At 39.4% G+C, this 27,794-nt stretch overlaps 2 protein-coding genes and 1 pseudogene across 3 annotated transcripts; 2 read left to right on the forward strand and 1 right to left on the reverse strand.

Annotated features, from left to right (window-relative positions):
• The first annotated feature begins 1,397 nt into the window (after nt 1–1,397).
• LOC110722879 (inactive TPR repeat-containing thioredoxin TTL3-like) lies at nt 1,398–4,473 on the forward strand. 2 transcript variants are annotated; one of them, XM_021902170.1, is made up of 4 exons: nt 1,398–1,469; nt 3,277–3,470; nt 3,694–3,756; nt 4,250–4,473. In XM_021902170.1, the coding sequence occupies exons 2-4, from the start codon at nt 3,315–3,317 to the stop codon at nt 4,316–4,318; spliced, it is 288 nt and encodes a 95-aa protein (XP_021757862.1). In that variant the 5' UTR covers nt 1,398–1,469; nt 3,277–3,314; the 3' UTR covers nt 4,319–4,473. The 2 variants fall into 2 exon arrangements, with proteins under 2 accessions (XP_021757862.1, XP_021757863.1); XM_021902171.1 differs by lacking the exon at nt 1,398–1,469 and adding an exon at nt 1,782–1,875.
• Nucleotides 4,474–18,015: 13,542 nt separating this feature from the next.
• Nucleotides 18,016–23,497, forward strand: LOC110722877 (annotated as a pseudogene).
• A 580-nt stretch (nt 23,498–24,077) lies between these two features.
• On the reverse strand, nt 24,078–27,788 carry LOC110722880 (kinesin-like protein KIN-4A). Its single transcript, XM_021902172.1, has 4 exons — nt 27,660–27,788; nt 27,045–27,194; nt 26,660–26,958; nt 24,078–24,595 (listed from the first exon to the last, which is right to left on the reverse strand). Exons 1-3 carry the CDS (start codon nt 27,783–27,785, stop codon nt 26,746–26,748), a joined length of 489 nt encoding a protein of 162 aa, XP_021757864.1. The 5' UTR covers nt 27,786–27,788; the 3' UTR covers nt 24,078–24,595; nt 26,660–26,745.
• Between the last annotated feature and the right edge of the window lie 6 nt (nt 27,789–27,794).

Consider the following 27,794-nt stretch of genomic DNA (forward strand, 5'->3'; position numbering starts at 1 on the left):
ATGTTGCCGCATGTGACATGCTGAGGTGGAGCCCGGCTTTGAGGCATTCGCCCACATGCACTATCTCAGCCGAGCGCCGGCCAAGGGCGACGAAGGCTGGTACACCTTGTCCACCTGCAAGGGGTACATGATGGCAGTTGGAAAGGAAAACAAGTGGAAGGACTGCATAACAAAGTTCTACATAGTCCACTCCTCTGATAGCCGACTGAATTGGAAATACAATAGGTGGAACAAGGATCCGCCCCTCCTGGCTGGCAAAAGTGCCTTCCCCCTCTCCCTAGGCGGGCCCAGGAGGTAATGTTTGACAGGGGTTTGTTCAAAGTGTCCGTCCGGACAAATGAGCAGGGGGAGAAAATAGTCGTCTCTTAGAGCTACATTCCCCTATACAAGTGGTTAGAGGATGGGGTGTTCTTGGCCGCTTGTGGGCTAAGTTCTGAGATGCCGAGAGGTAGTCGACCGTTTGATTTTATGCAACTTTAAATTGCTTTTCAATGATCGTTTACAAATTCTAACTCCTGCTTTTGGTGCAGACAAAGCCATGGAAAAGATCTCAGCAACGAGGAAGCCGGCTGCTGTCTCTGCGGCGAAATATCGCTCGAACGTCCTTAATCAAGCGGGTGACTAGCAAAAAACAGTCGGGACCCCCAAGGTAGTTGTTTATAAAACTTGATATTTTTTAGCAAGGTCAATTTTTGCCCGCCTGTTTTCTGACGCCTTTTCCTTTTGCTAATGCAGAGTGGCTCCACCAGACCTTCTCCCTCTAAGCAATCCCAATCCAAAATCCAAAAGACTGGGACGGGTGATGTGAGTGCATCCGACAAGAACCGGAAGCACATTGCTCACAAGCTTAAAAGAGGAGATGACTCTACTCTCAAAGCTGACAGGGAGGTCAGCAAACCGGATGCCAATCAGGCATCGAATGGTGGCTTTAAGCAACCCACTACTGTTGTCGGCTCAGCATGCCCTATTAGTAACTGGCATTAAAAATGCTAGTTACTAAAACACCACTAGTAACTGGCTAAGATAATGTAAGTTACAAATAATATGACATTAGTAACTGGCCTTGTAGACGAAGGTTACTAATTTGAAATTTGTCAAGGTTGGAAATTCTATTAGTAACCGACCTAATAAATGTTGGTTACAAATATTGAGTCAAATAAAATTTGACCAAATATTTAGTAACTGGCTTGCAAACGCAAGTTAGTAGTACTTTGTGTCAAAAAAAAAAATTTTATTTATTTATTTTCTAACAAACCTAAGTACAGAGTAGCTTTTTTTTTCATTTTTCCACTTGCGTTTTCGAATTCATGAGTATTCTTATATACTCATTTGTCTTCCATTAACTTCGATCTCCTTTTTCCTTGATAAAAATAAACGGTTTTAGAAATTTTCAATTAAAAAATTGCTTCTTGTTCATGAAGAATGATCTAAAATTCAGCAAAAGAGGGCTATATGGAGGTTAAAAAGAGGTATGTAAAATTTTGAATTAGGGTTCATGAATTAGGTTGATGTAATGAACTAAATTATCTCTTTAATTAAATAAAAACCCCAATTAGTTGTGAATTATATCTCTTTTAATTTTTCTTTCCATCTGCTCTACGTTACCTTGGGCTTGCTTAGTTTCCATATGCTTAATTATGTCTTGATGATTTACCAACCATTGGTGATTGATTACAGCAGTTTCGGCTAAATTGTTTACTCTATTGCTCTTAAAAGATTTGTTCATTTCCCAAGTGAAGCCTAACATCTCTCTATTTTTTCACAAATTCATCATATTCTGCTTCTTTTCTACCATTTTTGCTGAAATCAGCTTGTAAAGTTCACATTTTTTGAGCTTCGAACCTTCAATTTCAACTTCTAGATAACTGGATTTGGGTAACTTTCATAATCCCTTCATCTTTTTTTTCCCGTGTCCTTTTTAGAAAAAAAAATTCAAATTTTAGCTTCTGGGTACCTCGGTTTGGTAGTTTCTGATTTGTTTTAAGTTGTTTTTTTTTTTTAATTTATGCTTAAAGTGTGGCAATTTGCTCTTTCCATTTTCTGTGGATTTTGGGTTATTATGTTTTGATTTAGTAGTTTTTTTTTTATTAATATTTGCTGCTTTTTGTGGATTTAATTTTGTGGCATTTCTAATACTTCGTATGTATATGCAAGTTTAAAGGGTTGTTTGAAAATTGTTCATTGCATGTGTACCTCCCCTTTTCAATTAGTACAAATTGGTTCAGTTAGGTTTCTTATTTATTTGTTGCTATGAACATGAATGATTCTTTGTAATGTTTAGGATTTGGGTGTTAGTTGACTTTTTTTTTTTATAATTATCTTGGCTTTATTAGTTGTTGATTCCTTTATGAATTATATCATCTTGACATCCATTTTTAGTATATGGGCAATTTTAGTGGTACGGAGGAGTAATTAGCCTAGTGTGTAGAGAATGTTAGAGTCCATTGTTGCTTGACATGTTGGTTTTATCCATGGAGGGTGAATATTGTTGTAGTTAGAGGTATATTCGCACAATCGGTTTCTGTATCTTAGACTGTTTTCAACCAAGTTGATGTTAGTTTCCCATTGAAATCCTTCTTTCAAGGGTTTTCCTGAGATAAAGTTATGTAGAAGCTAGGAAATATAAGCAAATTTGTCCCGCACTTTTCATGGTTTCACCCGGGAAATTATCTAGCTGCGACAAGAAATGGATTTTGATTTGTTTAATCCAATTCCGTTTGCTAAGGATGTGGATTCAACGAATTATCATGTCAATAGGAAGAAAGGAAGGGGTTTTTTCTCACTGAGGTTGAGTTGTCATTGTCCATGTTTAATTCGGGCTGGCTTCATTCTACAAGTTTGATTGCCAATTGTGATTTAACATGCTTTAAAAACTTGGTTTGGTTGCTTGTCACCTGATGATTAGCTGCTGATCATGTTGCCATAAGTAGTTCAAGTAATGATGCTATATTAGAAAGTTCTTTGTCCCTGCACATGTTTTCTTATTGTTTATAAACTAATATTTTTGAGGATATGTTACTTTAAGAAGTAGAAATCATTTCCGGATGGTGGCAGTTGATAATTTATGTCATTGACTTGCTTCAGGGACCATAAGTATTTGTTAATCATGGTAGTGGAATTTGTTATCAATTTCTATCAATTTCTTACTGTGATTTTTCTTTGAACATGGGAATTACTTTAATTTTCTTCGACCATGTGGTATTGAAGACACTAATTATTTGAATATGAATCTGCATTTTTTTATAGTTATTTATTTTGTTTCTTGGCTGGTTTTAGGTTAGGACAGGTAGATTTTGCTAGGAAACATCTATTCTATGCAGCACATCAGCCTGAGGCAACAGAACTCCAAAATTCAAGCAGTGGAGAAGCATTTAAATAGATGCTTTGATGCTCGGAAATTTGGAGAATGGAAAACTGCATTGTGGGAAGGAGATGCTGCGATTGCTGCCGGAGTTGACTATTCTCCTCAGGTGAACTTTTTTTTAGTTGTCAATAGGTTGCTGGAATATTATATACTTTCTATTTTTGGAGAAGTCTATAATTTTCTATTTGGTACCCAAGCTAAGTGATTTAATGAATGTCCATCTTCTCTCTTGTAGAGCAGAATCCCTATAGGTTGCTGGATTATAGTATACTTTCTTTTTTGTAACACGTACTAGTGCAGGGCTCATTATTTGCTTCAAATGACTGTAGGCTCATTTGATTTTTGCAATGGTCCGGGCTCAAATATTACTTGTAATGATGCAGGCTTATCAGGTATGCAATTTAAAAATCTCACTAATCTTGGATATTTCTACAACTATATAAGTGGGCGAAACTGCTAGTTCAGGCACCTAAGAAATTGAAATTTGAGCTACTTCAGTACCTTTCAGCTTGTGTATGTAATAGATTGTTCTAGTTCAGACACTTAAGAAACTGAAAATTGAGCTAGTTCATGCACCAAGCATCTGCTACCTTATGTTTTTGTTGTATTTTATATGTGGCGTTTTGAATTCTGTATTGAATTTATTTATGACTAGTTTTGTCTAATAAGTGAAATTACTGGTTTTGATTTCTGTATTGAATTTATTTGTGACTAGTTTTGTCTAATAAGTGGCTGAAATTTTTCTCGTGAGCTTTGATGTTTATATTCTTTTATATCCCCTCAGTTTGATGCATTGACCATGTTGGAAGCGTTCACTTGGTGACTGTCTAAAACAATCCTTTTTAAATTTTGGCTTTTTTATGTTTATATTTCTTTCCCATGCAGAATTCTGTTGCAATATCAAGTGCTAAGTGTAAACTGCTGCAATCCCATACAGAACAGTCAAATTTGTGAAAGCAGACAGAGACAAAATCGTCAAAATTTGAAGGTTGACCATTGTATCAATTAACTAACTAGCTTTTTTTAGTTATAGAGTATTATTTATTGTGAACTATGAGAGAAATATTTGTAATTTACAAGTACATCAATTCAATATAATTTCCAAGATGTCGCTTTAAAGTGGTCTTATATTGGCTAGATTGATAGTTATTGTATTTTATTAACAATTAATGGTCTTTACATTAAAAAAAATATAAATGTAGTGTACGGGTGGTGGCAGTAGAGGAGTTTGTTACTGCTACCATTTTATTTTTATTTTTTTAAATTAAAAACATTATTCGTAACTGGCGTTATGCTATGCCAGTTACAAATAATACTATATTTGTAACCGGTATAACTTAACGCCAGTTACAAATAGTATGTTTTCTAACTTTGAAAATAGCCTATTTGTAACTAGCATAAGGTTAAGTCAATTACAAATAATATATTATTTGTAACTAACATTAGCCGGTTACGAATAATATTCATTAGTTATAACGGTGGCATTCGCAACCAACAATGCCAGTTACAAAAAGTCAATTTCGCCGGTTACAAATAGCATTTTTTCGACTAGTGGCAGGAGAGAAGAGGCGCCATGGGAAGGAGGAGGAGGTTCAGCCGGATGGTATAAACCACCTCTATATTGGATACCATCATGTAGATAGTTTCTTAGAATTTTCTTTACTAATTTTAATCTTGTGGCTCCTGTGCAAAGGCCGACCGTCCTCCAGATGGCCAAGGAGATGCTGAGGGCGCTTAGTCCAGAGGACAAGGCGTCCGTGAGAGGAGTCGGCACCCTTAACTTGGATGCCATCTTGGGGAATCTTTGTGAGGCAGAGAATTATCTTGATTTACTTATTGTTAAGTATATATCCGACTGGTCTTAACCATTCGGCTCTTTACTCATATCCACGCTATGCTGCGCATTCAGGGGCTAAGGAAGCCTCTCCAGGAAAAGTCCAAAGAGGTAACAGCCGCTAAAGCTCGGGTCGAGTCCGCCTTAGACCGAGCTCAATTTGAAATTGCTCAAAATGAGCTACTAACCCTTGGTATGATGTATTCCCAGGCGGTTGCCAACCTGCAAGTAAAGAAGGACCTGGATTCGGCTCGCTCCAAAATTAATGATCTTAAGGCCGAAATTAAAGGTCTTAAGGAAAAGCTTGAGCCTCTGCAGGAGGCCAAGAAAGAAGCCGAGAGGGCCAAGGAGCGGGTTGGCCGCTTGGAGATGCGCCTGGCGAACAAGGAGAAGCAGCTGAAGGCCAAGTTTGAGTCCCGAGCTGAGGAGGAGAAGGAGGCCCTTGTCAAACAAATGATGGAAGATTATGAGGCCATCATGCGGACGGCATGGGAGGCGGTAAAGCCGGGTGCTGACTATAGCACTTGGAAATCCAAATTTGACCAAGCCAACGAGGATTTCAATGCTGGCCTTCTTCGACAAGCTCAAGAGGAGGCGACCAAGGCTGATGCTGAGGGTGAAGAGTCCGACTCCTCATCGGGCTCTCCTGGGGACGAGCAAGGGGACGAGGAGGATGGTGAAAATGCTGAGCAGCCGGCGGGTGAAAATATGGATGATGCGGATGCCAATGTTGAGAACTTTTCCCTTGCTACTTAAGCTTTTTATAATTTTTCTCTGCGGCCGAATGACCATGTATTTGATCTTCCGGCTTGTGTGCCGAGTAAAAATGTATCTTTACCGACCAAGGGGTCAGGTAATTCAACAATTCTCCTAGCTTAGCCAGTTAACTCTTTACAGTCATCAATTTTGACGGCTGTTAATTTTTATGAAGCATCCGGTCATTTGGCCGGTTTTATTTATATTGGTGTTTATGCTTTTAAAAATTTTCAAAGCTTCCAAATTTTATGCATAGAATTTTAGCTAAGTATTTTAGCCTGTATAGTATGCGAATGTTCTTGCCCCTGGACGGATGTCGATTGGTTTCGATTGATTGGATTGATTGAATTGGAAATTATTGATACTTAGAAGAGTATGCATGGCTTCTAAGTCAATCAATCACTATGGTGATTTCCCCAAACCAAGCGACAGACGGCCATGCAGAGCAGTCGATCCTTTGATTTCATTCGGCCATAGGCCTCGTTAAAATAAGATGCTAAGTTTTAATTTAGCTTATTTGTTAAGAAAAAGTATTCCGCCTGGTTTCCCCAAAGCAAAGCAGGCGCATCCGGCCATAAGCCTTGTGTGCGTATAATGCTAATTTTTTGGACTTAGCTTTTTGATTGAGAAAGAATTTTCCGCCTGCCTTGCCCCAGAGCAAAAACAAGCGCATCCCGCCTAATGCCTCGATAGCCTCTAATCATGAAACAGTGACCTCTTTCCAATTGTACTAGAACAATTTGAAAAACTTTCGGCCGTTTAGATTTCACTTTTGATTTATTCAAACAACTATGGATGCTTCCTTAGCATTCGGTAGGGCCGTTTGATGTATTAGTAGAGCAATCTGCCACCCAAATGGGAGATGCTTCTCCTCGACGAATTCGCCCGAATAGACGTCGTCGGTTATCTGACTCATGTTGGAGCAGACGGTCATACTCATGTTGGAGCAGACTGTGGCCGTCGGCCTCTATTGTTTTATTAATATCCGGCCATTGGCCTCTTTAAAAATGGTAAATAGCCGTCAAGTGTTGGACTTAACTTAAAAATAAATTAGTAGGGTCGACTGTTTTGGTACAGGCGGCTCCTTCGGACGGAATGGGGCGTCTACTGTTGGGACAAACGTTTTTAAAAATAGGGTGGTCGTCTGTACTTTGTACAGGCGACGCTAGCATAATTTACAAAAATTAGCAAAAATACAAGTTTGGGAAATGAAGACATATTCTCATTAATCAAAACTTTGAAACATTTACAAAAATTCTTAGAAGTAGTACTTTTTTAATTTGTCTACATTCCAAGTTCTAGGCAGCCGCCTACCGTCAGGTTCTTCCAGTCGGTAGGTGCCGTCTCTTACTTCATCATAGATTCGGTAGGGGCCTTCCCAATTTGGGGTTAGCTTTCCCTGCTCATTCGCCCTACCGGCTGCCTCCATTTTCCGTAGCACAAAGTCCCCCACTTTGAGAGGACGCTTGTGTACTCTTTTGTTGTAGGCCCGAGTCATTCTCATACGGTAAATTTCATGGCGCAAGGCAGCATTGCCCCTGCGCTCTGGAAGTGAGTCCAATGTTAGCCGCATGGCCTCCCAGTTTGCCTCTTCGTCATACAACATGATTCGAAGAGTCGGCTCATAGTGTTCGATGGGCAGGACAACTTCTGCACCATACACCATGAGGAATGGGGTTTCTCCAGTTTCCCCTTTGGCGGTTGTTCTAATGGCCCAGAGGACGTGTGGTAATTCATCCGCCCAAAGGCCACCAGCTCTCTCTATTTTCTTTTTGATCCCGACTGAGATTAACTTGTTGAAGGCTTCGACCTGGTCGTTTGCTTGGGGTTGGCCGACTAATGCAAAGAAACTTGAGATCCCCTGGTCTTCTAACCAAGTCTTGAGCTGAGGCGTCTCAAACTGAGGACCATTGTCAAAAACCATAAACATAGGCACCCCGAAACGAATGATAATATTCCTCCATATGAAGGAAATGACATCTTTAGTCTTGATGTTTTTTACCGCCTCCGCCTCTACCCACTTGGTAAAGTAATCCAAAGCTACCAATATATAGTGCTTACCGCCCGGGGCGGCTGCGTAAGGCCCAAGTATGTCCATGCCCCATTTAGAAAAGGGTATTGGGCAGTGGATGGCCGTCAAGTCTGTGGCCGGACGATGGATGAGCTTGCCAAACTTTGGCACTTGTCACATTTTTTTACCATTTCCATTGCATCCGACTCCAGAGTCGGCCAAAAATAGAGTCGCCTGGCCTTGGCAGCTAAAGACCTGCCGCCTATATGAGAGGCGCAAAAACCCGCATGCAAATCTTCGAGAACTTATTTACCCTTCTCTGGGGTAACACACTTCAACAGAGGTTTCAAAAAACCAGTCTTGAAGAGTTCTCCTTGTCTCAGCTCGAAGTTTGCCGCTTTCTTTTTCAGAACAGCCGCCTCCTGAGGTGAATCAAGGAGCGTACCGTCTGCAAGGTAGGCCCGGATGCTGTCCATCCAGGTTGAGCTTCGGTCAAGAATTTCAATGGGGTCTTCATTAGATATACTTCTCTTTTCCATGACCTCCCAGAAAACTGACCAGGGTGTTTCATAGGAGGCGGATGATGCCAGTTTTGACAGGGCATCCGCCTGATTGTTTGAAGACCTGGGCACTTGATTTAGATGAAACTCCTCAAGTGTCCCGACTTCATTTTTGACCGCCTGCAGATATTTTATCATGGCCGGATGAGTGGTCTCGTACGTTCCATTGACTTGGGAGTACGACCAGTTGGGAATCAGAGCAGGCGTCAATTTTCTTTCCCCTGCCGCCTTGCAATACCGAATGCCGGCTAGCAGGGCTTCATATTCGGCCTCATTGTTAGAGACCTGGAACTTGAACCGTAATGCATATTCGTACTTATCTCCCTCAGGAGATTGACAGATAATCCCTGCACCACAACCATTCGTAGTGGAGCTCCCGTCCACATACACTTTCTAAACCTGGCTAGTATTGTCCGGTGCAACCGGCCTTGTCATTTCAACAATAAAGTTGGCAAATTCTTGCCCCTTTATTGCCTTCCTTGGTTCGTAAGTGATTTCCAATCCTTGTATTTCAATCGCCCATTTCAGCATTGGTCCAGAAGACTCCAAGGTTGTGAGTGGCCGCTTGATCGGTTGGTCAGTATAGACTACTACCGCATGCGCCAAGAAGTAAGGTTTTAGCTTCTTGATGGCCATGTAAAGGGCAAGGCCAAATTTTTCAACCATGGGGTACCGAAGCTCTGCGTTCCTAAGAACATGGCTAATGAAATAAACCGGGAGCTGGATGCCGTCTCTTTCAGCTAAGAGAACGGCACTGAGGGCATGATCGGAGACGACCAAATACATGAAGAGCTTCTCTTTGGGAAAAGGGCTAACCAACCTCGGCAAAGAGTGCAGATGATTATTTAGTTTTTGAAAGGTCGTCTCTGCATCATCCCCCCATTCAAAGTTGGTCTTCTTTTTTATTTCCTGGAAGAAGTAGAGACACTTGTCACCTGACCGACTGAGGAATCTCCCCAAGGCCGCCAGACAACCTGTTAACCTTTGCACTTCCTTCACAGTACGGGGCGACTGCATGTCGATTACCGCCTGTATTTTTTCAGGGTTGGCCTCTATTCCCCTTTGGTCAATCAAAAATCCGAGAAACTTCCCAGACTCAACACCAAAGACACTTTTTTGGGTTCAGCATGACCTTGTGTCGCCTGAGTGTGGCGAATGTTTCTCGGAGATCAGCAAGATGATCCGCCTGTTGTTTGGATTTGACTATCATGTCATCAATGTACGCCTCTACATTCCTTCCGATTTGATTAATGAAGACCGTATTAATCATTAGTTGGAAAGTAGCAAGCGCATTCTTCAAACCAAACGGCATCACCGTATAACAGAACAACCCCTGATCACTGACGAATGCCGTCTTTTCTTGATCTTTTTTCCACAGGGGGATCTGGTGGAAACCTGAATAGGCGTCCATAAAACTCATCAGGGCATGCCCGACTGTTAAATCGACCAGACTGTCGATCTAAGGCAGTGGATAGCTATCCTTCGGACATGCCTTGTTGAGGTATGTGTAGTCAACACACATGCGCCAAGTTCCATTCGGCTTCTTTACTAACACAACGTTAGCCACCCACTCAGGGAAATTGCATGGCCGAATGAACTTGGCATCCAACAGTTTTTTTACTTCGGCGGCTGCCGCCTGACTTCTTTCCTCGCCGTGGTTTCTTTTCTTTTGCCGAATGGGCTTCTTTTTGGGATCCACGGCGAGTTTGTGGACAGCGAGATCCGGGATGATGCCTGGCATCTCTTCCACTTCAAAGGCAAAGATGTCTTTGAATTCTCTCAACAGCTGGTGCAGGCTCTCACCCAGCTTAGCAAATGCAACCGTCCCCACCTTAACCGTCCGCTCTGGGCGACTGTCTGACAGGGTAAAGTCGTATCCCCTAATCAAAAATAATTACCTAAGTCCTCTAACTAAAGTAGATAGGGAAGTAGGGTCGAACTCCACAGGGAAACAGGTCTTTCTATTCCTAATTAATCATTATAGTCTAAATTATCTAAGTAACCAATATTTTTGTGAATAAAATCCAAACTACAGAGAATAAAGTCGAAAGGAATAAAGTAGGGAGAAAATCAAATATTAAAAGGCCTAGGGCATAGGTTCACTAATAAACAATATTCCAGGGCAATTCATAAAAAGAAATCATCAAGCATTGGCTAATCAGATTATAAAGGGCTTTCGCTACGTATTATAATCACAGAGTTAATTTACCGGTATTAAATCTCATCTGTCGAATCTCGACTTAACCATTTATAAATTAATCCGCCTATTGAAACTAAGCCTACACATCAATTCTCATCTGTCGAATCTCGAATTAATATTGCTAAACTCATACAATTAAATCTGGCCAAACCTAATTGCATAGCAGTAAATCAATCAATAGGAAATCAACCAAGCATTGATAATTAACAATCACAAAACTACCCCTTCATATCATTTATTAGACCCCATAAACCCTAGAAATTAAACTACTCACGCATCATCATAACTAAACTAATCAAATAAACAAATAAAAGCATAATCAAAGAAGTAAGTAAAATAGCTGAAATTAAAAGAGAAGAAATTGTTACCAAAAAGAAATCTGGAATTAATAGAAATAATTAAGAACAAAAGTTGAGAGAGAATTTAAGAAAGAGAGAATATTCTAAGTAGAGAGAAAAAGTCTAAGAAAGAAGGTAATCTAAAATCCGTACAAAAATCATACTTAAACGTTTTCTAAAAACCAAAAATTAAGACTAAACTAATCAGGTCTTATAAAACCGCGCGCCCGATCGGGCGAAGGGCCGCCCGATCGGGCCCGCCTTTTTCTTCGCATTCCTTCTCCGCAGCATCGCCAATCGTGCTAGACGCTCGCACGATCGGGCGCGCTATAACACGCACAACACCAATGCCTTGCCGCGCCCGATCGTGCTAGAGGTTGCCCGATTGGGCCCTTGCTCCACTTTGAGGCTCGGACTTCGATTGGGCTTGATTTCTCGGCCCAATCCGGATTTCCTCCTCAGGTCTTGAATACTCGGTCCAAAGCCTCGGGATCCCAATTACCGAGCCCTAAATCATCGGCTCTCTCACCGATCCTGGGCTTCAAAAGTGGTCGTGTCCTTCTAGCTTCCGTAGTTTATCCATAAAGCCCGGGAAAATGCTCCAAGAGTGGACTTTCCTGTAAAATACAATTAAAACTACAAAAACACTAGAAAACACAAATTAGTAATAAAAGTGGCCCGAAAGAGCCAAAAACACTACTAATAACGACCAAGGGATGGGGTAAAAACACTATATAAAATGGACATATCACTGTCGTCCAGAGGGATATCAATGTGTTCGCCAGCAAGCTGGGGACGGAAGATCATATGACCGTTCCCCGGTCAGTGATTGCTATTGCTTTTCTTTTTTGACCACCACCAACTGATCAGTCTTTCTTTTCTTACCGGCTGGTGGGGCCGACTGTTCTTCCTTGACATCATCAAGGTCGATTGTCTGTTTGCCCCGGCCGGCTGCTGCGGCCGCAGGCTTAACGTCCAAGAGATAACACCTCTCGAGCCGTCTTTTGGTCCCCATTGAGGGAACCGACTGTTCCATCATCCTTCTCATACTTGAGCAGCATGAGGGCAGGAATGATGACGGCCTTACACTCGTTCAGAGTGGTCGGCCGAAGATGAGGTTGTAAGCTGTGAGCTCTTCAACCACTAGCAAAACGGATGGTCATGTGCCGACCGTCTCCCCTATTCCCCAGGCGGACGGGCAAGTCAATTCGTCCGACTGGGTGCACAAGTCCTCCCCCAAAACCCAACAAGGGTGTAAGAGACCTCTATCATGCTATTCGGTTTGTATTTGAGATTAGATAAGCATTTGAGGTTGATGAGGTCAGAGGAGCTGCATGTGTCAATTAAAATTCGACCAACCAGTTGGTTGGCCACTTTGCATTCAATGACCACAGGGTCATCATGCGGTCGACGGACTTTGCCTTTGTCCTGTTCGGTGATGATAACTTTTGGGAAGGCGGATGTGCTTGCCGCCTCTCCTTCTTTAACAGAGTTGACCATCTTTCTCAGATGGTCCTTGTTTCCCTGAATGGTCGGGCCACCCCCGGCCAATCCGCCTGCTATTGTATATACCGGATCTTCATCTGTTTCGGCACTGATAGCAGGCTGGGGAGTCTTCTTCTTGGACTGCCCCGGATTTGCCTTGGAAGTCACTTTGTACTTCACATAGGACTTCAAATGTCCCTTTTCAGCCAGACGGTCAAGCTCCCGCTTGAGACTGAAGCAGTCGTTCGAGTCATGGCCGACATCCTCATGGAAATGGAAGTGTTTACTTTTGTTCCGGTTTTCAGCGGAACCTTTCATAGGGGTCGGCTTCTCAAGAGTCAGCAGATCCTTGATTTCCAAGAGGATTGAAGCAGCAGTCCTTGTGGAACTAGTACCTGGGAACGTACGGTTTCCACTCATTTTTCATCTTCAGGGTCGGTTGATCAGAGTTATCAACGACCCAGATTTGTTTTTTTCTTTTTTGCTCTCTTCTGCTTAGGAGCCGGCTGAGTAGGCCGACTCTCCTTCTGTCGGTCGGACTTCTTAGTGTCCGACTGCTTTTTGGAGGAGCAGAGTTCGGTCGCCTGTATATAGGCTTCTGCCTCTCGTAATGCTCCCTGAAGAGTGAAATTTTTTTGCAGACGAGTTCGTACTTGAAAGTAGACCCATCCTTCAGACCCTTAAAGAAGTCTGTGAAGGCGACCTCATCAGACACCCCATGAATCTGGATTCGCACCAGATTGAACCGCCTGACATAGGAACGCAGGCCTTCTCTATCTCCCTGTTGTACATTGCCCAAATCGAGGCTTGTATTTTTGGCAGGGATGTTCATAGAGAAGTTTGAAGCAAACAAGAACGCAAGCGTCTTGAAGCTATTAATGCAACCAGCCGGCAGATTGCCGAACCACTGTTGGGATATGCCTTTCAGGGTGGCTGGGAAACAGCGACACCATGCGGCATCATCCAACCCTTGTAAATAAATGAGGTGGGTGTATGCTAGCAGGTGGTCTTCCGAGTTGGAGGTCCCATCATAGGTTCCAACCAAAACATTTTTAACCTTGGCCGGTTGTTCGTCTTCGGTTATTTCCCTGGAGAAAGCAGAAGGTTGATCTCCAAGGTGTTGCAGCCTAAGCTGCCATCCATCGGTTGATAGCCGTATGCCACCTAGCCTCCAAAGAGGGCAGGCTGCATGTAAGGTAAAGCAAGCGACTAGTACAATGGCGGAGCCATATACTGGGCCGACTGTATTATATGAGGGTCAGACTGAACCCGAGGGCTTCTTGCTGGGGTCTCATGTACAGACTGGGAATACCTTGTAGAGGTATTCCGAAAGCTATCATGGTAGGTCAACGTAGAAGCCGACTCTAATAGTTAGGTTCTCTTCCGCTCAATGTAATGTCGAGCATCGGAGAATGTTTTCTTGCTACCATTCGGCTGTATGTGTCGAATGGCTTTTCTTGTACCCGTTTATGGGAAACGGAGTCTAGTGAGGTCAAATTGGGGCGGAGCCTTCTCCTTGGGGGCAGGATGAGGAGTCAGCTGGCGGTCCCTGACCGACTTTTGTTTACCAGTTTGAGCTGGCTTCTTGGCCGACTGCTCCTTTCTAGGAGTAGGCACCTCTTGGTGGCAAGTTGTTTGATTTCACCCCTGAGACTGCTCAGGAGTTTCATGAGCTCGTCTTGGGTGACGAGGGTTGATCCTGCCGCTTGGGAAGGATCACCCGGCCGCCCTGAGGGCTTCTTTGGCTGACCAGCATTTTTGCTTGGCCCCGTCTGATCATGGTTTCACTCCCGCTTTTCTTTACTACGGATGCGTCTAGAGATGAGGGACCCGTTAGGATCCACATAGGTTTTGACATCAGCTCGTCCCCTGAGTCATGGTCCGTCTGGACCACTATTTCTTCCGGAGGCCGATTGGTCTCAGGATTCTATACAGGTTCTTGTGAAGTCATCTTAGAGGTACTCTCCCCACAGACGGCGCCAAATGTTTCGGGTTTTTTGTCCCTCGGGAGAGTTACAACACTAAGACTGGATCCAGCAAGGGGCGCCTGTACCTGCAAAGCAAACGGACCGCCGGATGGTCGGTGGTCCGCTTCCGAAGATTAAGTTAGTAATGTATTCGGAGTAAAACGTGCGTAAATAGAGTTATTTGCTTGGTTTCCAAGCTCAGGCGTACTGTATCTTGAGAGTGACAGTTCAGAAAATGATTGGTATTCAATCAAGGTTAGGTCATAAAAGTTGTCTCCGAAAAGAATATGATCCCCATAAATGAGGGGAATGTTCCCTATTTATAGGGCTCTAGGAATGTGTGCCCTTTCTAGGGTTTCGTGCCCTAAGAAAGGGCACTCCGTTTTTGCAGGGGCCCCTTGGGATTTAGGCCTTGAAAGCCGTCATTCCCAGGGGGCCAAATCTGCCTACCACGTGTCACCATCTGGAAGGGCCAGGGTGGCGCCTCTTCCAGTGACACATGGCTGGCTCGGATTGGGCCAGCTGGTTGGGTAAAAATACCCAAATCATGCATGACACTTGAATTTCAAATTTTAGAAAAATTAAGAGATGTGCAAAATTTGAGAAGAATTTGTGTAAAAATAGTGCATGTAGAATAACATTAAGAAGGGAAAATATATCTAATAATGCTAAAAAGAATCAAATTTTTGGGTTTTTTTGTGATGTTATAATAAAAGTTTTAAATTTTGTGGTATTATAAACAAATTTTTCTAACAATTTTGTGGTGTTAAGTCAAAAAATCCTAGAACTTATGTTAATTAGTTTTCTAAAAATTGCAGGGTTCCTAGAACATGTTCTAAGTTTTTCCACCAATGCTTACTTTATAAAAGAGAAGTGTCTAAAGCAAAGAGTAAACATGAATTAATGTAAACTCTTATTGTTTTAACCATTATCCCTAAGATACAATGATCTCAAAATTAGGGCACCTCCATCATACTTCTTCAAAGTCCATTTTGAATTGTCGTCAATACTTCTCACTTATGATGTTTTCAATACCTGTGCGAGTTTTGGTACTAATTTCATTTCGAAAGAGGAAGTAGATTAATTCAAATTAGTGGAAGCATGAGTAAATGTTAGAAACAACAATAGGTCATATCACTCATCAGCTACCGCTTTCAATCTTGGCGTCAATACTAAAGTTTTCATTGTAGAAGCTACAACCCTCCATAAAGGCATATACCTGTCGCTCCAATAATTAAGGTATACACAATATTTAGATTAAGGATGAAATTCTTGTCGTAATCAATTCAGTCTAGAACTACCAAAAAGTCATATCGTGTCGCATTCGTGTTATGTCCTGTGTTCGTTTCGTGTTATTCACAAAATCTTTCAAAAATTATGTAAAATATAAGATAATTGCATAATTTGACCAATAATTAGCGTTGTGTTGACTTCGTGTTTTCTCTGAGTGATTTCATGTTCATGTTGTTCTAGTTTCAATGGTACTAATGCGGCATGCCAGAGATTGCCAACTCTACTTTAGTCCAAGGATAAAATAGTCCATTTCACGGGAGATTGAGCGCATCGTCTTTGAAACCTGAGTTTTGCTTTCCCTAACTAACAGTTGGAGCATTTAACACATTTATCATAATGAGAATAGAGCACAAGTTAGATAGCAAATCTAGGTCATTTAGTTAATTACGGTTTGGGCATTGTTTCTTATAACTCTAATTTCCTCAATCTCTCATGTAATACGCTATCTTCTTTCTTTTTCCTTGTAAAACACTCCAACTTCTGTGTATTTCACATATTTGTTTAGAATAATTAATATTCATATCAAAGTTACTTTTGTAAAAATACTACGCATAATAAATACTTCCTCCATTTTTAAATACTTGCTCCACTTTCCTTTTTCGGCCGTATTCACTTTCCTTTTTTGGCCGTTTTAAAATACCTGCTCCATTTCCTTATTTGGAAAAATTTTACAATATTTAATCAATTTCTCTCACCTAGTGGACCCATCATTAATCATATTTTATTAACTTCATGTTCTCTTTTCCTCCAATTCTCTCACTACTTTTGCTTTTTACAATTTTTTATTCTTCTACTTACTCCACTACCTCCATATTTTATTACTTTCTCCAATTTCTCCTAAAACTCCGATCAGGGAAAAATAGAGCAAGTATTTTAAAATGGAGGGAGTAGTTATCAAAAAAGAATAAAATAACCCCTAACCGACCTAGTAACCCCAAATAACCCTTAACCGACCTAGTAACTCTAGAACCCCAAGTAACCTCTAACCGACCTAGTAACTCCAAGTAACCCCTAACCGACCTAGTAACCCCGACCAAGTAACCCCTAATAACCCCTGACCACCGACCTAGTAACCTCCAGTAACCGCTAACCGACCTAGTAACCCCTAACTGACCTAGTAACTCCTAGTAACCCCTGACCGCCAACCTAGTAACCCCTGACCGGACCTAGTAACTCCTGACCGGACCACCTAGTAGCCCTTGACCGGATCTAGTAACCCCTTACCCACAACAAACAAAAAAACTACCACCAATAACCACCACCAACGAACCACTACCAACCTAAACCACCAACGAAACCAAATATAAAACCCTGAACCACGAAACCACCACTACCCATCCACGAAACCACCACTACCCACCCATGAAACCACCACTATACACGAAAACAATTTGTTCTTCGTTCTTCAATTAAACAAAAAATTAAGTAATAAAATTTAACAACTTACAAGTTAGATAATCAAAATCTTCAGCAAATAAGCTTGAATTCAACATAAAATTCGTAGAACATAAATTTCCAATAGTAAACCATTAATGAAGTTTGAAATAATTTGGGCTAACAAGATGACACCATTAATAAAGTTTGAAGAAAAAAGAGGAGAGAGAAATAAAATTAGGGGAAAAAGAAAAATGTGACGGAGAAAGAAAAGAGGAGAGAGAATAATTTTAAAAAAATACTACCTCCATTAACAGTTATTTGCAACATTTATTAAAAAGGGTGCTACATATTATTTGCAACAAATTTATTTTTTCCTAATGTAATAACTTTTTTCTAATAAAATGACCAAAATACCCTCATTTAAAATTATTAACCCCTAATACTTCACATAATTACAAATTATTACAACTCTAATCTAATGTAATAATCTAAACTTTTCCCCCAAAAAAATCTGATTCATCCATCTCTCTCCTCCATCATCTTCTTCCTTCTTCATTTCTCATCCATCATTTCTACTTCAGATTATCTTTCTCATCTCTCATTTTGTTTGGGGTGGTTTGTGGGGTGGTTTGTAAGTGGGTTTGATAGATCTGGAATTTTTTCGTGGGTGTTGGTGGTTCGTGGTGTTGGTGATTCGTTTGTGGGTGTTGGGGTTCGTTTGGTTTTAGGGTTCGTTTGTGGGTGTTGGTGGTTCGTGGGTGGTTATTTCATGGGTGTTGGTGGTTAATTCGTGGGTGTTGGTGGTTCGTGGGTGGCTATTTTGTGGTGTTGGTGTTTTCCGGTAGCTGTTTCGTGGGTGGGTTTGGTTTTGGGTTTTAGATTTGGTGGTTTTTGGGTGGTTTTCGTGGTTCAAATGTGGATTTCGGTGGTTTAAAGGTGGATTTCAGTGTTTGTGGGTGGCGTGAGTGGTGGTTCTTGGGTTTTGGGTGACATGGGTTATGGTTCTAGGTGGCGTGTGGTGGTGGTTCTGGGGAGTTATAGTTTAATTGGGTTTGGTTTTTTTTTTTAATTTAATTAGTAGTTAAATACATGTCCATAACTTTCAGTAATCTTGTTTAAAAAGTTTTGCTTAGGAGTCCGCGCATATTTCTTTATTGCAAATATATACTTATGAAACTTTGTGATATAAAATTAAAAAAAAAAAAGTACGAAAGCACATAATAGCCTCTCGCAACCTAAGAAGACAATTAAACAATCCCAGAAAAAACTGGAAACGTCTAGTGAGTTTAAAAAAAAAAAAAAGTGACCCCAAAAAAAAGGTTAAAGACGAGAACTTTAGCCAATTACTCATACAAATAAGTAACTTACATGAAAAGAATCAGGTTTTGTGTCATTTGTGAAATGTGTTAAAATACAGCATGAATCAAACAGCGGACATGGAAATGATCGAGGTGACGGAGGACTCTCAGCTTCCACCACCTCCTCCGACCACCAATGCCAGTGCCGCCGCTCCTCAATCCGACGCTGCTGCTGGTTTCCTTTCATTGGCCCGTCAACTCATCGATCAGGGCAAACCTTCCCAAGCCCTTCAGGCGGTAATTTTTTCAATCTTTTATTGAATTTGATTTGTATTTTGTTTATATGTTTAGGTTATGCCCTTCAATTGTTGTTTTATTTAAGATAATTGAAATGGTTATTGGTTCATGCTCCGTATTAAAATAATAGAACCCGTCATTTTAAGAGACGATGACTAGTTATTGGTTCGGGTGATGCTCGGGGTTATTGCATGTCGTACAAGAATAGCTGATTGTAGATTATTTATTAAGGAATGGTTATAGTGGAGAATTTGAGAGTTTGTCATTCCATCTTGTTTGTGTTACCTTTCACATATACAATGGCTATTAGAATTGGTTGAACTTTTTACTCATTGAGTCTACTCATTGCTTACGACGTTTCTATGAGTCAGTGTGTCTGAAATTTGGATGGTTGTATACCTGTCTGCTTCAGGACTGCAAAGGTGTGGTTTGAACTGAATCATGGACTCAAAGTCGATGCTCATTTCTGATATGAATCATCAGACATCATTACTTCATCTTTAACATGAATTAAGTGAGCAAAATATATTATGTTGTCGTATGATATTAATAGTTCAATATTGTCATTTGTTTTGCGGTTACACAGTCTTGTCAATAGTAAGAAAAGTTATAGTTAAAGCTATAATTTAGTCTATATATTAGGAATTAGTGATAGGAAATTATATTGTTACAAATTAAATTGAAATTAGTAAATGATTACTAAGAGGCGAGGCGCGACTGGCAAGAACTAAGGGATGTAATTGTTGAGGAAGATATAATTCCACCAACTAGTTCGTCGTTTTTTTTTTTGGCAAAACTACTTACAGAATATTAGCTATTCAGAATTTGGTACTTGGGATGCTTATTGAGGATGGATAGAGATTTTTTTTTCCTTTGAGAGGGAATGTAGCTTTTCAACTATCACACCTCCGTGTCAGATGCTATGAATGGCAGCCTATCAGTTGGGAGGAGAGTGACACATGGTGGAGTCTTGTGAAGGGTCTCTTGATTTTCTTCATGTTATACAAATATAATTTCCAATTTCTACTTGAGGATAAATGAGAGAGTTACAAGTAGCGCCAGAAAATTGAAATGTTGCACAGTTGTACTTCCTCCGTTTGGAAATATAAATCTCTTATGTCATTTTAGGATGTCCGGAAAAAGTTGTGACCTTTTCCAAAATGGTAGTAATGATTTCTAATATGGCGTACTTAAATTATGTAATGGGTAAAGGGTTGAATTAAGAACTATCACAATCATTGTGAAGGCTTTGATTATGGGATGTTGGGATAATTTGACATAATTGACAATGTACTTGGATAATATGATAATGTATTCCAGGGTGAGGGTGTAATAAATTTACATGAACTGTATGTCTGGCTGTCGTTATAATAAGGAGGTGTATCCTCAATCTTCTTAAGCTGGAAGATTAGGAATCAATTTACGGTTATCTGTCGTCTTCTGCAACACTAACCAGTCTGTGTGGTTATCTGTTAGCCTAAATTCAGTTCTCTCAAGCTCAAGGTCTGTCTTTGGAGTCTTTAAGAAAGCAATAAATGTGCTAGAAGTTGGTGTGCAAAATATATGTACCAGAGCTTTGATGAAATTTCATTTATGTCCTGCTCCCCTAACCCCGAAATAGTAAAATTATATTTTCTGTTTTGTTTTACTTGAATTAAGTGATACGGTGATGAAAAAGTCCAGAACCAACACTACTACTTACATTTGTTACATACAAACATTAATAATAATTAGAAAATAAAAAACACTTTATTAAAACTTTTAGAGTAATACAATAGGTTAAGGTGTCCTTACAAAATATCTTTAAAAAATATCATAGAAGAACTATCCTTTGTGTAATTTGGGATGATACATGGTGTTAGTTATTTCTGACCTAGGGTGCATTAATTTGCTTGTATTTTTGGGATGATAACTGGCTGGCTTTCATTATGATATAGGAATAGTTTTATCATTATATGCTTAATATAAAAGGCTAGCTAGGACAGATCCTAGGATCCATCGCAGTCAACAAGATACACAAAAGTCATGGTTTTGTGTTTTGTTTAACTTTTAACTCCCTAACCCATGATAGCAAGAGCTCAACAAAAGAAATTCAATTCATTCAACTCTCTAAAATAAAGTTATAACCTAAGGTCACTATAGATAGACGTAATTATTAAATTTAGAATATTCCTAAAACTATAAAATTAGGATAAAGAAACTAATTATTCATATCTTACTCGTGAAACAAAGATCACAAATAATACACTAACATAAAATTATATCTTGAAATAATTTAAAGCTAGCTATAAGATATCTTAAACTCTTGCTGGACTTTCATTCGACTAAAATCAAGTCTCTTTTATCTAGTTTTAAGAATCTAACTAACAAATTAATGTAACTATCAATGTATGTAGCAGAGCTTCCATATGCATGCCTAGATCCGAGATTTTTGACAAACCATACCTTATGAAAATATCCATTTTTATCTTAATCTGTAAAATAATCCAAGCCCAAAAATTAAAAAGACTACTTACAAAATTATTCTTGAGTATCTAGTTTACTAGCTTACTCCCATATGCATATCTGGTAACACCATTTTCCTTAATCTTCTTAAGTTGGAAAAGTTAGGACTCAAATATTTTTTTTGTCTTCTTTTGCAATGATGGTCTGCTGTGATTAGCTTTTAACCTAAATTTGTAAGGGTTGCGCTCGAGCCTTGATTGGGGGCACAATAATGTACCAGGGGTTGGTGTGCAAATATGTTATCCAAAGCTATGGTAAAACTTCAGTAAGGGCCTATTTAGAGTGGCTCTATGCCCCTGCCCAAAACAATAAAAATGGTATGTGGATAATTTTTCACAGTTTTTAGCGGCACACTTGATGGATATTTGGATGTTAAAAAAAAAAGGTTAGGCTAAGTTTATGCTTTATTTGGGGAACTACTTTTTGATGCAATAGTGTGAGAAAGGGAGAACTTAGAGCTTAGGTTAAGATATTTGATATGAAGCTAATGAAGGGGAACATTTGGTCTCTTATATTGGAGAAGGAAAGTTTTTTAATCTGTTGCTTCAGCCAGCATGCATCTCTTATGTCTTTCTTTTGACATTTGAAGTTACTAAATTGAATTACTGGCATTCTGATCAGCTCCGATATCAAGATATAGGATATGGGAAGTACTAGGGGTTAGTTTGAAGAAAGTTGAAGAATGAATATTAATATGGGAAAAACCTTTATAAATAGCAAGAGGTGAACGAGTCTCATTGCACTCTGCTTGGAAATAATGTTCTTACTCTCTGCAAAGAAAAACCTGCAGTATTGCTATGCTCGTTTTGGTATCAATTTTGCATTTGATTTTGGTGTGTCCATATTATATAATTTTACAAATAGCCTATAGATAATGTCATGGCTTTACTCTGTTGATACTTATAACCTTGATTTATTCGAGAACCGTGGTGAATGTAGGGAATTTAGTTATTGTTTACTCAAATCTCACTTATTACATGTTACGATATTGTGCTGGCATGCTAGTAAACATCAAAATTGAATAGGAAATATTATTTGTTTGCATATCTCACAATATCATCACTTTTTTAGGTCGAAATTAATAGTTATACTATACTAAGAGTGTTAATGCATTAACTCTTAGTAATAAATAAGTAGTGGAATATTAAGTGTTAAGAGGAAGATGGTGGATTTTTCATGTTTCAACAGTACATAGGCTGGAGAATTTATTTTGTACTTGTTGGTTATGTGTGAGTGATCTCAAGTTTGGTGCATGTGTGTAGTCTGCATGCACGCGTGCATGTGAGGAAGGGCTAGCCATAGAGGTGTGGAGGGAAACTAATAAGTGGCCACTGCCTAACACTCTTACTCTTGTCACTCATAATCTTCAGTTGAGTTTAGGAAACAGGATATGGAATAGGTTCTGAGAATGATGGTCAAATTACATGGTTGCACTCTGCAATCTTTTCATCCCTCAGATGCTCTACCAACTTGTAAATCGCAAACAAATAAATAAATAAAAAATTAAAAAAAACTGCTGCTATTTATTTTGCTTTGGACTGTAAAAGCTTTGGTGCTTATTGTAGTGTGTTCTAAATTTCCTTAGAATGACAGAATTTGATTCACTCATATGCCTGACTGCATGCATAATCCTATTGTGATTTGTGAATGAATATTTCTCTGTTAATATTTGGAAGTTATCTTGACATGTTTAGATTCTGTGTGGACAGCAGTAATTTGTACATTGAGGCCAATGGCCTAATTTGGAAGTAATCTTGACATGACTCGGATTCTGTGTCGTGAAGCAGGAGTAAATTGTGCAATGTTCTAAATAAAATAATAGGACTTAACCCATTATGTATCTTAATAACGATATGTATCATGGGTATCCACTTAACCAGTTTGCATAGAGCTTTAAGATTAGAGGTGGTTAAAGTTTTTTTTTTTTATTATTATTATTTTTCTTTTTATGTACACTAATATGGTGAATATCTTGTCCCAAACAGATAGTTATGGCTATGAGAACAAAAGGAGGAGAGGAGGCTGTTTTCTACATCTTGCAACGTGCACGTGAGCTATACAGATCAAAACTACAGACTAGTGCTGAAGCTGATCAGCTTGCCTCTTTATATTTGCTGAGTGTGTAATTGCTGAAGCTCAGCCCCCAGGAAGTGAACCCTCATCATCTCCATCACCATTTTTCTCATCATCTGCAACACCAAACTGTTCCTAGCCGCGAAATGGAGACTGACGCTTGTGGAACCTCAATTTTGGCAGAGACCGGAAGAAAGCAGATTGTGTTGGATGCCTTCTCCGACGCAGTAGTTTCATCTGTTTGAAGTGTGGTGGTCTTGTTAGCAACCATCGTAAAGATGAAATTATGCTTACTGGTGTCAGTTTTAAATGCACCTAAGAGTGTTCAGATGCAGGTGCTTTGTAAAGCATGAGATTAAAAATTGTCATCTTGAATATATACTACTGTTACAAATGCTTTGTTTCCCTGTTAACAATGATATACCTGCTTTGAAAGGGAAAAACATTCGAACTCCAGGCTTAGGCAAGGCCATACACATGCATTTGTAGATTATGCTGAGAAATGTATGTCGGAGTTCTTGTGATTATATGGGGATGATCTTATAGTAACAAGTTTTGCCTTTTATAGTCTTATATTGAGATAGCGCTATACTGTACATGCATTGGTGTGATCTTTTGGTTAATCATTCTAGTATCTGTTACAACAGTTTGTATAATATATTTGAGTTATGTTGTAAAGTAACACGAGATCTTGATAAGCGTTACATCAAGTAAAAATCTGCCATGTAATCAATCACTTCTAATATAATCAATCATTAATGTGGTACATACATCAAACATGAAAAATCAAACACTAATACAAAGGATTAACTTTTCAATATATTAACAAAATTAATACTGTGATTACACACACTGCAGACTATAACAGACTGCCTAAAGACCAAAACCACAACAATAAAGGGAAATAAAAACCACCCTTCATCCCCATTACATATGTCCTATCAATTGTCAAAGAAATCCTTCTTATTCACAAAGGAAAACCTTAAGAAACGAGCGTTAGAAGCTGTCAGATGGAACAAGACAACTTAGTATCAGATTTCTGAGTTCTGTGCTCTTCCTTGACTGCTCTGGCATACAACTGGTAGCATCATCACAGCTTTACAAGATGCTCCCTTGAGCCAAACAAATCACTTCTACAGAATTGAAGACCAATGCATCCAATTCACCAGCATACCAATTTTCTCCATGATATACATTAAAATACATAACGGGCCACTGTATATAGCATTCTTCTAATCTGAAACAAAAGAAAGGACAATTATAAACAGTGGCACGGTGCTGGAAGGGCATCTTTTATAACAATTGCAGGTCACAATGATTTTAACTCATACAATTAACAGTAATTGCCATTGTACAAAAATGGAGTTTTCCTTAAATAAAAGAAAGGACATGAGACATAATGGTGACATTGGAACCAGTGCAAGCTGTAAACCAGCTGAAAACAAGACTAATTTAATTTATTTATACATAAACCACCCATCACTATGATTCAGGACATGTTGAACCAGCTTGTATCTAAAAGATATGAGAGTTAGATCACTCAGTTTCACCATTTCATTGGTTCAAATGCAAAAAAAAGAACATTAGAAATATCGTAGCTTTGAGTCAAATTGGACATCATTTTTCACAAACTCATTCTCCATTTGTTTGCAGCGAACATAACACGTTAGTTAGGTTTGCATACATCATCCCACCCTGGGAGAAGCCTCTTTTACAGCTAAAAGTAACGATAATGGTGAAGGAAACTTCTAGATCATGAAGATTATGATAAACACCATATGAAGAGCCAGTTACCAGATGCACTTCAAAGAGCATATCAGCTTCACAGATGACTCAACCTGACCCAACTAAACCAGCTCCCTTCTTGTCAAAAAATCCATCCCAAGTACAATTTGAAGCCAAATTCTTCCATACTAAACAAATTCATCAAAGATGAGGCTACAGAAATACAAGGTGCTATTTAATTCAAATGAGGAAAAGCAAAAGAAATCAAAAGGAGAGGGAATTGGAGTAAAAGAAAGGGAAATAACTTTTTTATTTGATTGGTTCAGATGAGAACCAATGGGATACCTGTTTTACATTGTTTGATAGTTAATACAAGAGTAAAAAATAATTTCTACTTTCTGGTGGTTCTGCTTCGAACAATAGAGTTGACAGATCTCGATTCCATCCAAGTATCACTTGGCTTAATCAACAAAAGCAATGAAAGCAACTGGATTGAGTTGTTGTGAATCTAGTGACTACCCCATATTACTCAGGCTCCTCATCTTACCACAAATATCCATGTTGGATTTAACACTCTAAAACGAATATGGACGCAGAACACTTCATTTTGGACCAAAATGGAAATGTTTCATAGCATAGCAAGTTTAACTCTTATACACATAGCAGTGTTTGACACCAATACCCAAGTCCAATCAAAAAAGATTGTGAAAGCCTTCCACTTGGGTGCAGGTGAGATGGGTGATGGTTGAAATTTATTTCAAACACTTCCTATGTTCCCCTAATATTGCAAGGAGAGGGGGGGGGGTATGCACGGAATTTAAGATGAGGAGAGAGGTAGAGGGAAATAAATACAAAGACCCATGTGATGAGATAAAGAAAAAGCATGTGCAAAAAAGGAAATGTTGCGATATTTGTCAAACATCCTAAAATAGTGATTGTTGCAATACTAGGGGAACAAAGGAAGCATTTTTTTTTCTTTTCTTGATTCCCCAATCCCACCAAGGTCATGGATAATGCGTCAGACCTGGAACTGAGGTATCCTTAAACTAGGAAAAAGAGAAGGAAATTGCTTGAAATACCAACCAAAGATTAACCCAGGGTAATAAGTGTATCAATTTGCTTTCTTCCCTTGATTATCGTTAGCCAAGCACCCCTTATGATAATCTTTGATAAAAAATTTAACCAAAAATTATATTACGAGGTTTCTGGTCTAATTCAGTAGCTCCTTACAATAAGTGCAGTACTATATAAGACATTACTTACAGACAATGTAAAGCTTAATGGAAAAATTTCGAAGACCCCCCCCCCAATATATATGGAGAGGACTGCATTACACACGTATTTTAAAGGCTTAGATGAATAAGTGTCATGTAATTGTTGTTGATTGTTACAAATGGCATGACAAGTATTAGTACTTTACAGTTAACAGTACTGGCATGTTATAGCTAACCAGCAGAATAGATAAAAGTGTCATGCAAATGGTGATAAAACGTTTAAAGAACATGATAAGCATAGTACTTACTATTCCAGGCATGTTAACATAATGCTTCGTAAGAATTGATGAGAAGACACTCACCTACATAGGGTATTGCTAGTCTAACTCTGACGTATGCGTGGATGTACGTGGAGGTCAAATTATACAAAAGCACCTCATGAAGAAAGTTAAATCATATCTTTCAACGCCTGAGGCCGAGGCCTTGTCTTCACAATTGTTTCATCGCAATGCTTAATCCATTCTGACAATCTCCATGGTTTTTGCCATTTCCATTTGAACTGTAAAATCCACTGGTGATGACTCCTCTTCCATCTCCATAGCTTACTAGACTGTCCCGCAACTGCTAATTTCTTCATTGACAACTGTCCAAGCGGCACCATCTGCATACAGTTAAACATCCTTTTTCATCAAAGGAACAGATAGGAGAACTCTCACTTAAAGACTAACTAAGAAACTGAAAATTAACCTTTTTCGGATCAATATATGATGTTGCTTCCCTGACTTGTCCATTAGCAATACCAGGAGAATATTTCAGCTGCTTTTGAGCAGGTGCAGCTACTGGAGACAATGGGCCACTCATGTCGTCAAGTGTGTTTTTTAGTGATCCGGGTGAATTCTGCTCAGTGACAATAACATTAAATCAGATTTCAGAGAGATAGATTCTAAAATTGGGGGGGGGGGGTCAACAATCATAAAAAACGATAGGGATTAGAGCAAAATAATTGCACAATTGTTGAAGAATCCAAAGCATTGTCATTCCAAATAACAACATTTAAACAGTATGCCACCTACAGTTTTTCAAGATGCATTCAGAGAAAACTTTTAATTAGAACATTGGGGTTACTCAAATCAACTTACTTTACTCCAGACAGGATAGTTTTTATAATAACTTCATATGATTTAAAAGGAGTCAGGATCAAATATTTTGCCAGGCCTGAAGTTCTTCAGGCCTTTTTGCATTCCTCACAGAGAACAGAGTGATTTATCAGATACCTTTAGTATCAGACAAACTTTAAATGGTTTGCCTGAATATTCATCTTACACAAAATCCTACAAAAACAAAAATACATGTTCATCTCACCGATGCAGATGTGGCAAGCGCAACGGCAGCTGATTGCTCTCTCAATTTGAGCTCCTTCTCCACCTCTTTTCTCCGAGTTTCACTCTGCCTCAAGAGACCAACCAGTTCTTTCAGCTGCTCCTTCATTTCCTTCAT

The sequence above is a fragment of the Chenopodium quinoa genome, unplaced genomic scaffold, assembly GCF_001683475.1.
Source record: "Chenopodium quinoa cultivar QQ74 unplaced genomic scaffold, ASM168347v1, whole genome shotgun sequence".
Lineage (NCBI taxonomy): Eukaryota > Viridiplantae > Streptophyta > Magnoliopsida > Caryophyllales > Amaranthaceae > Chenopodium > Chenopodium quinoa.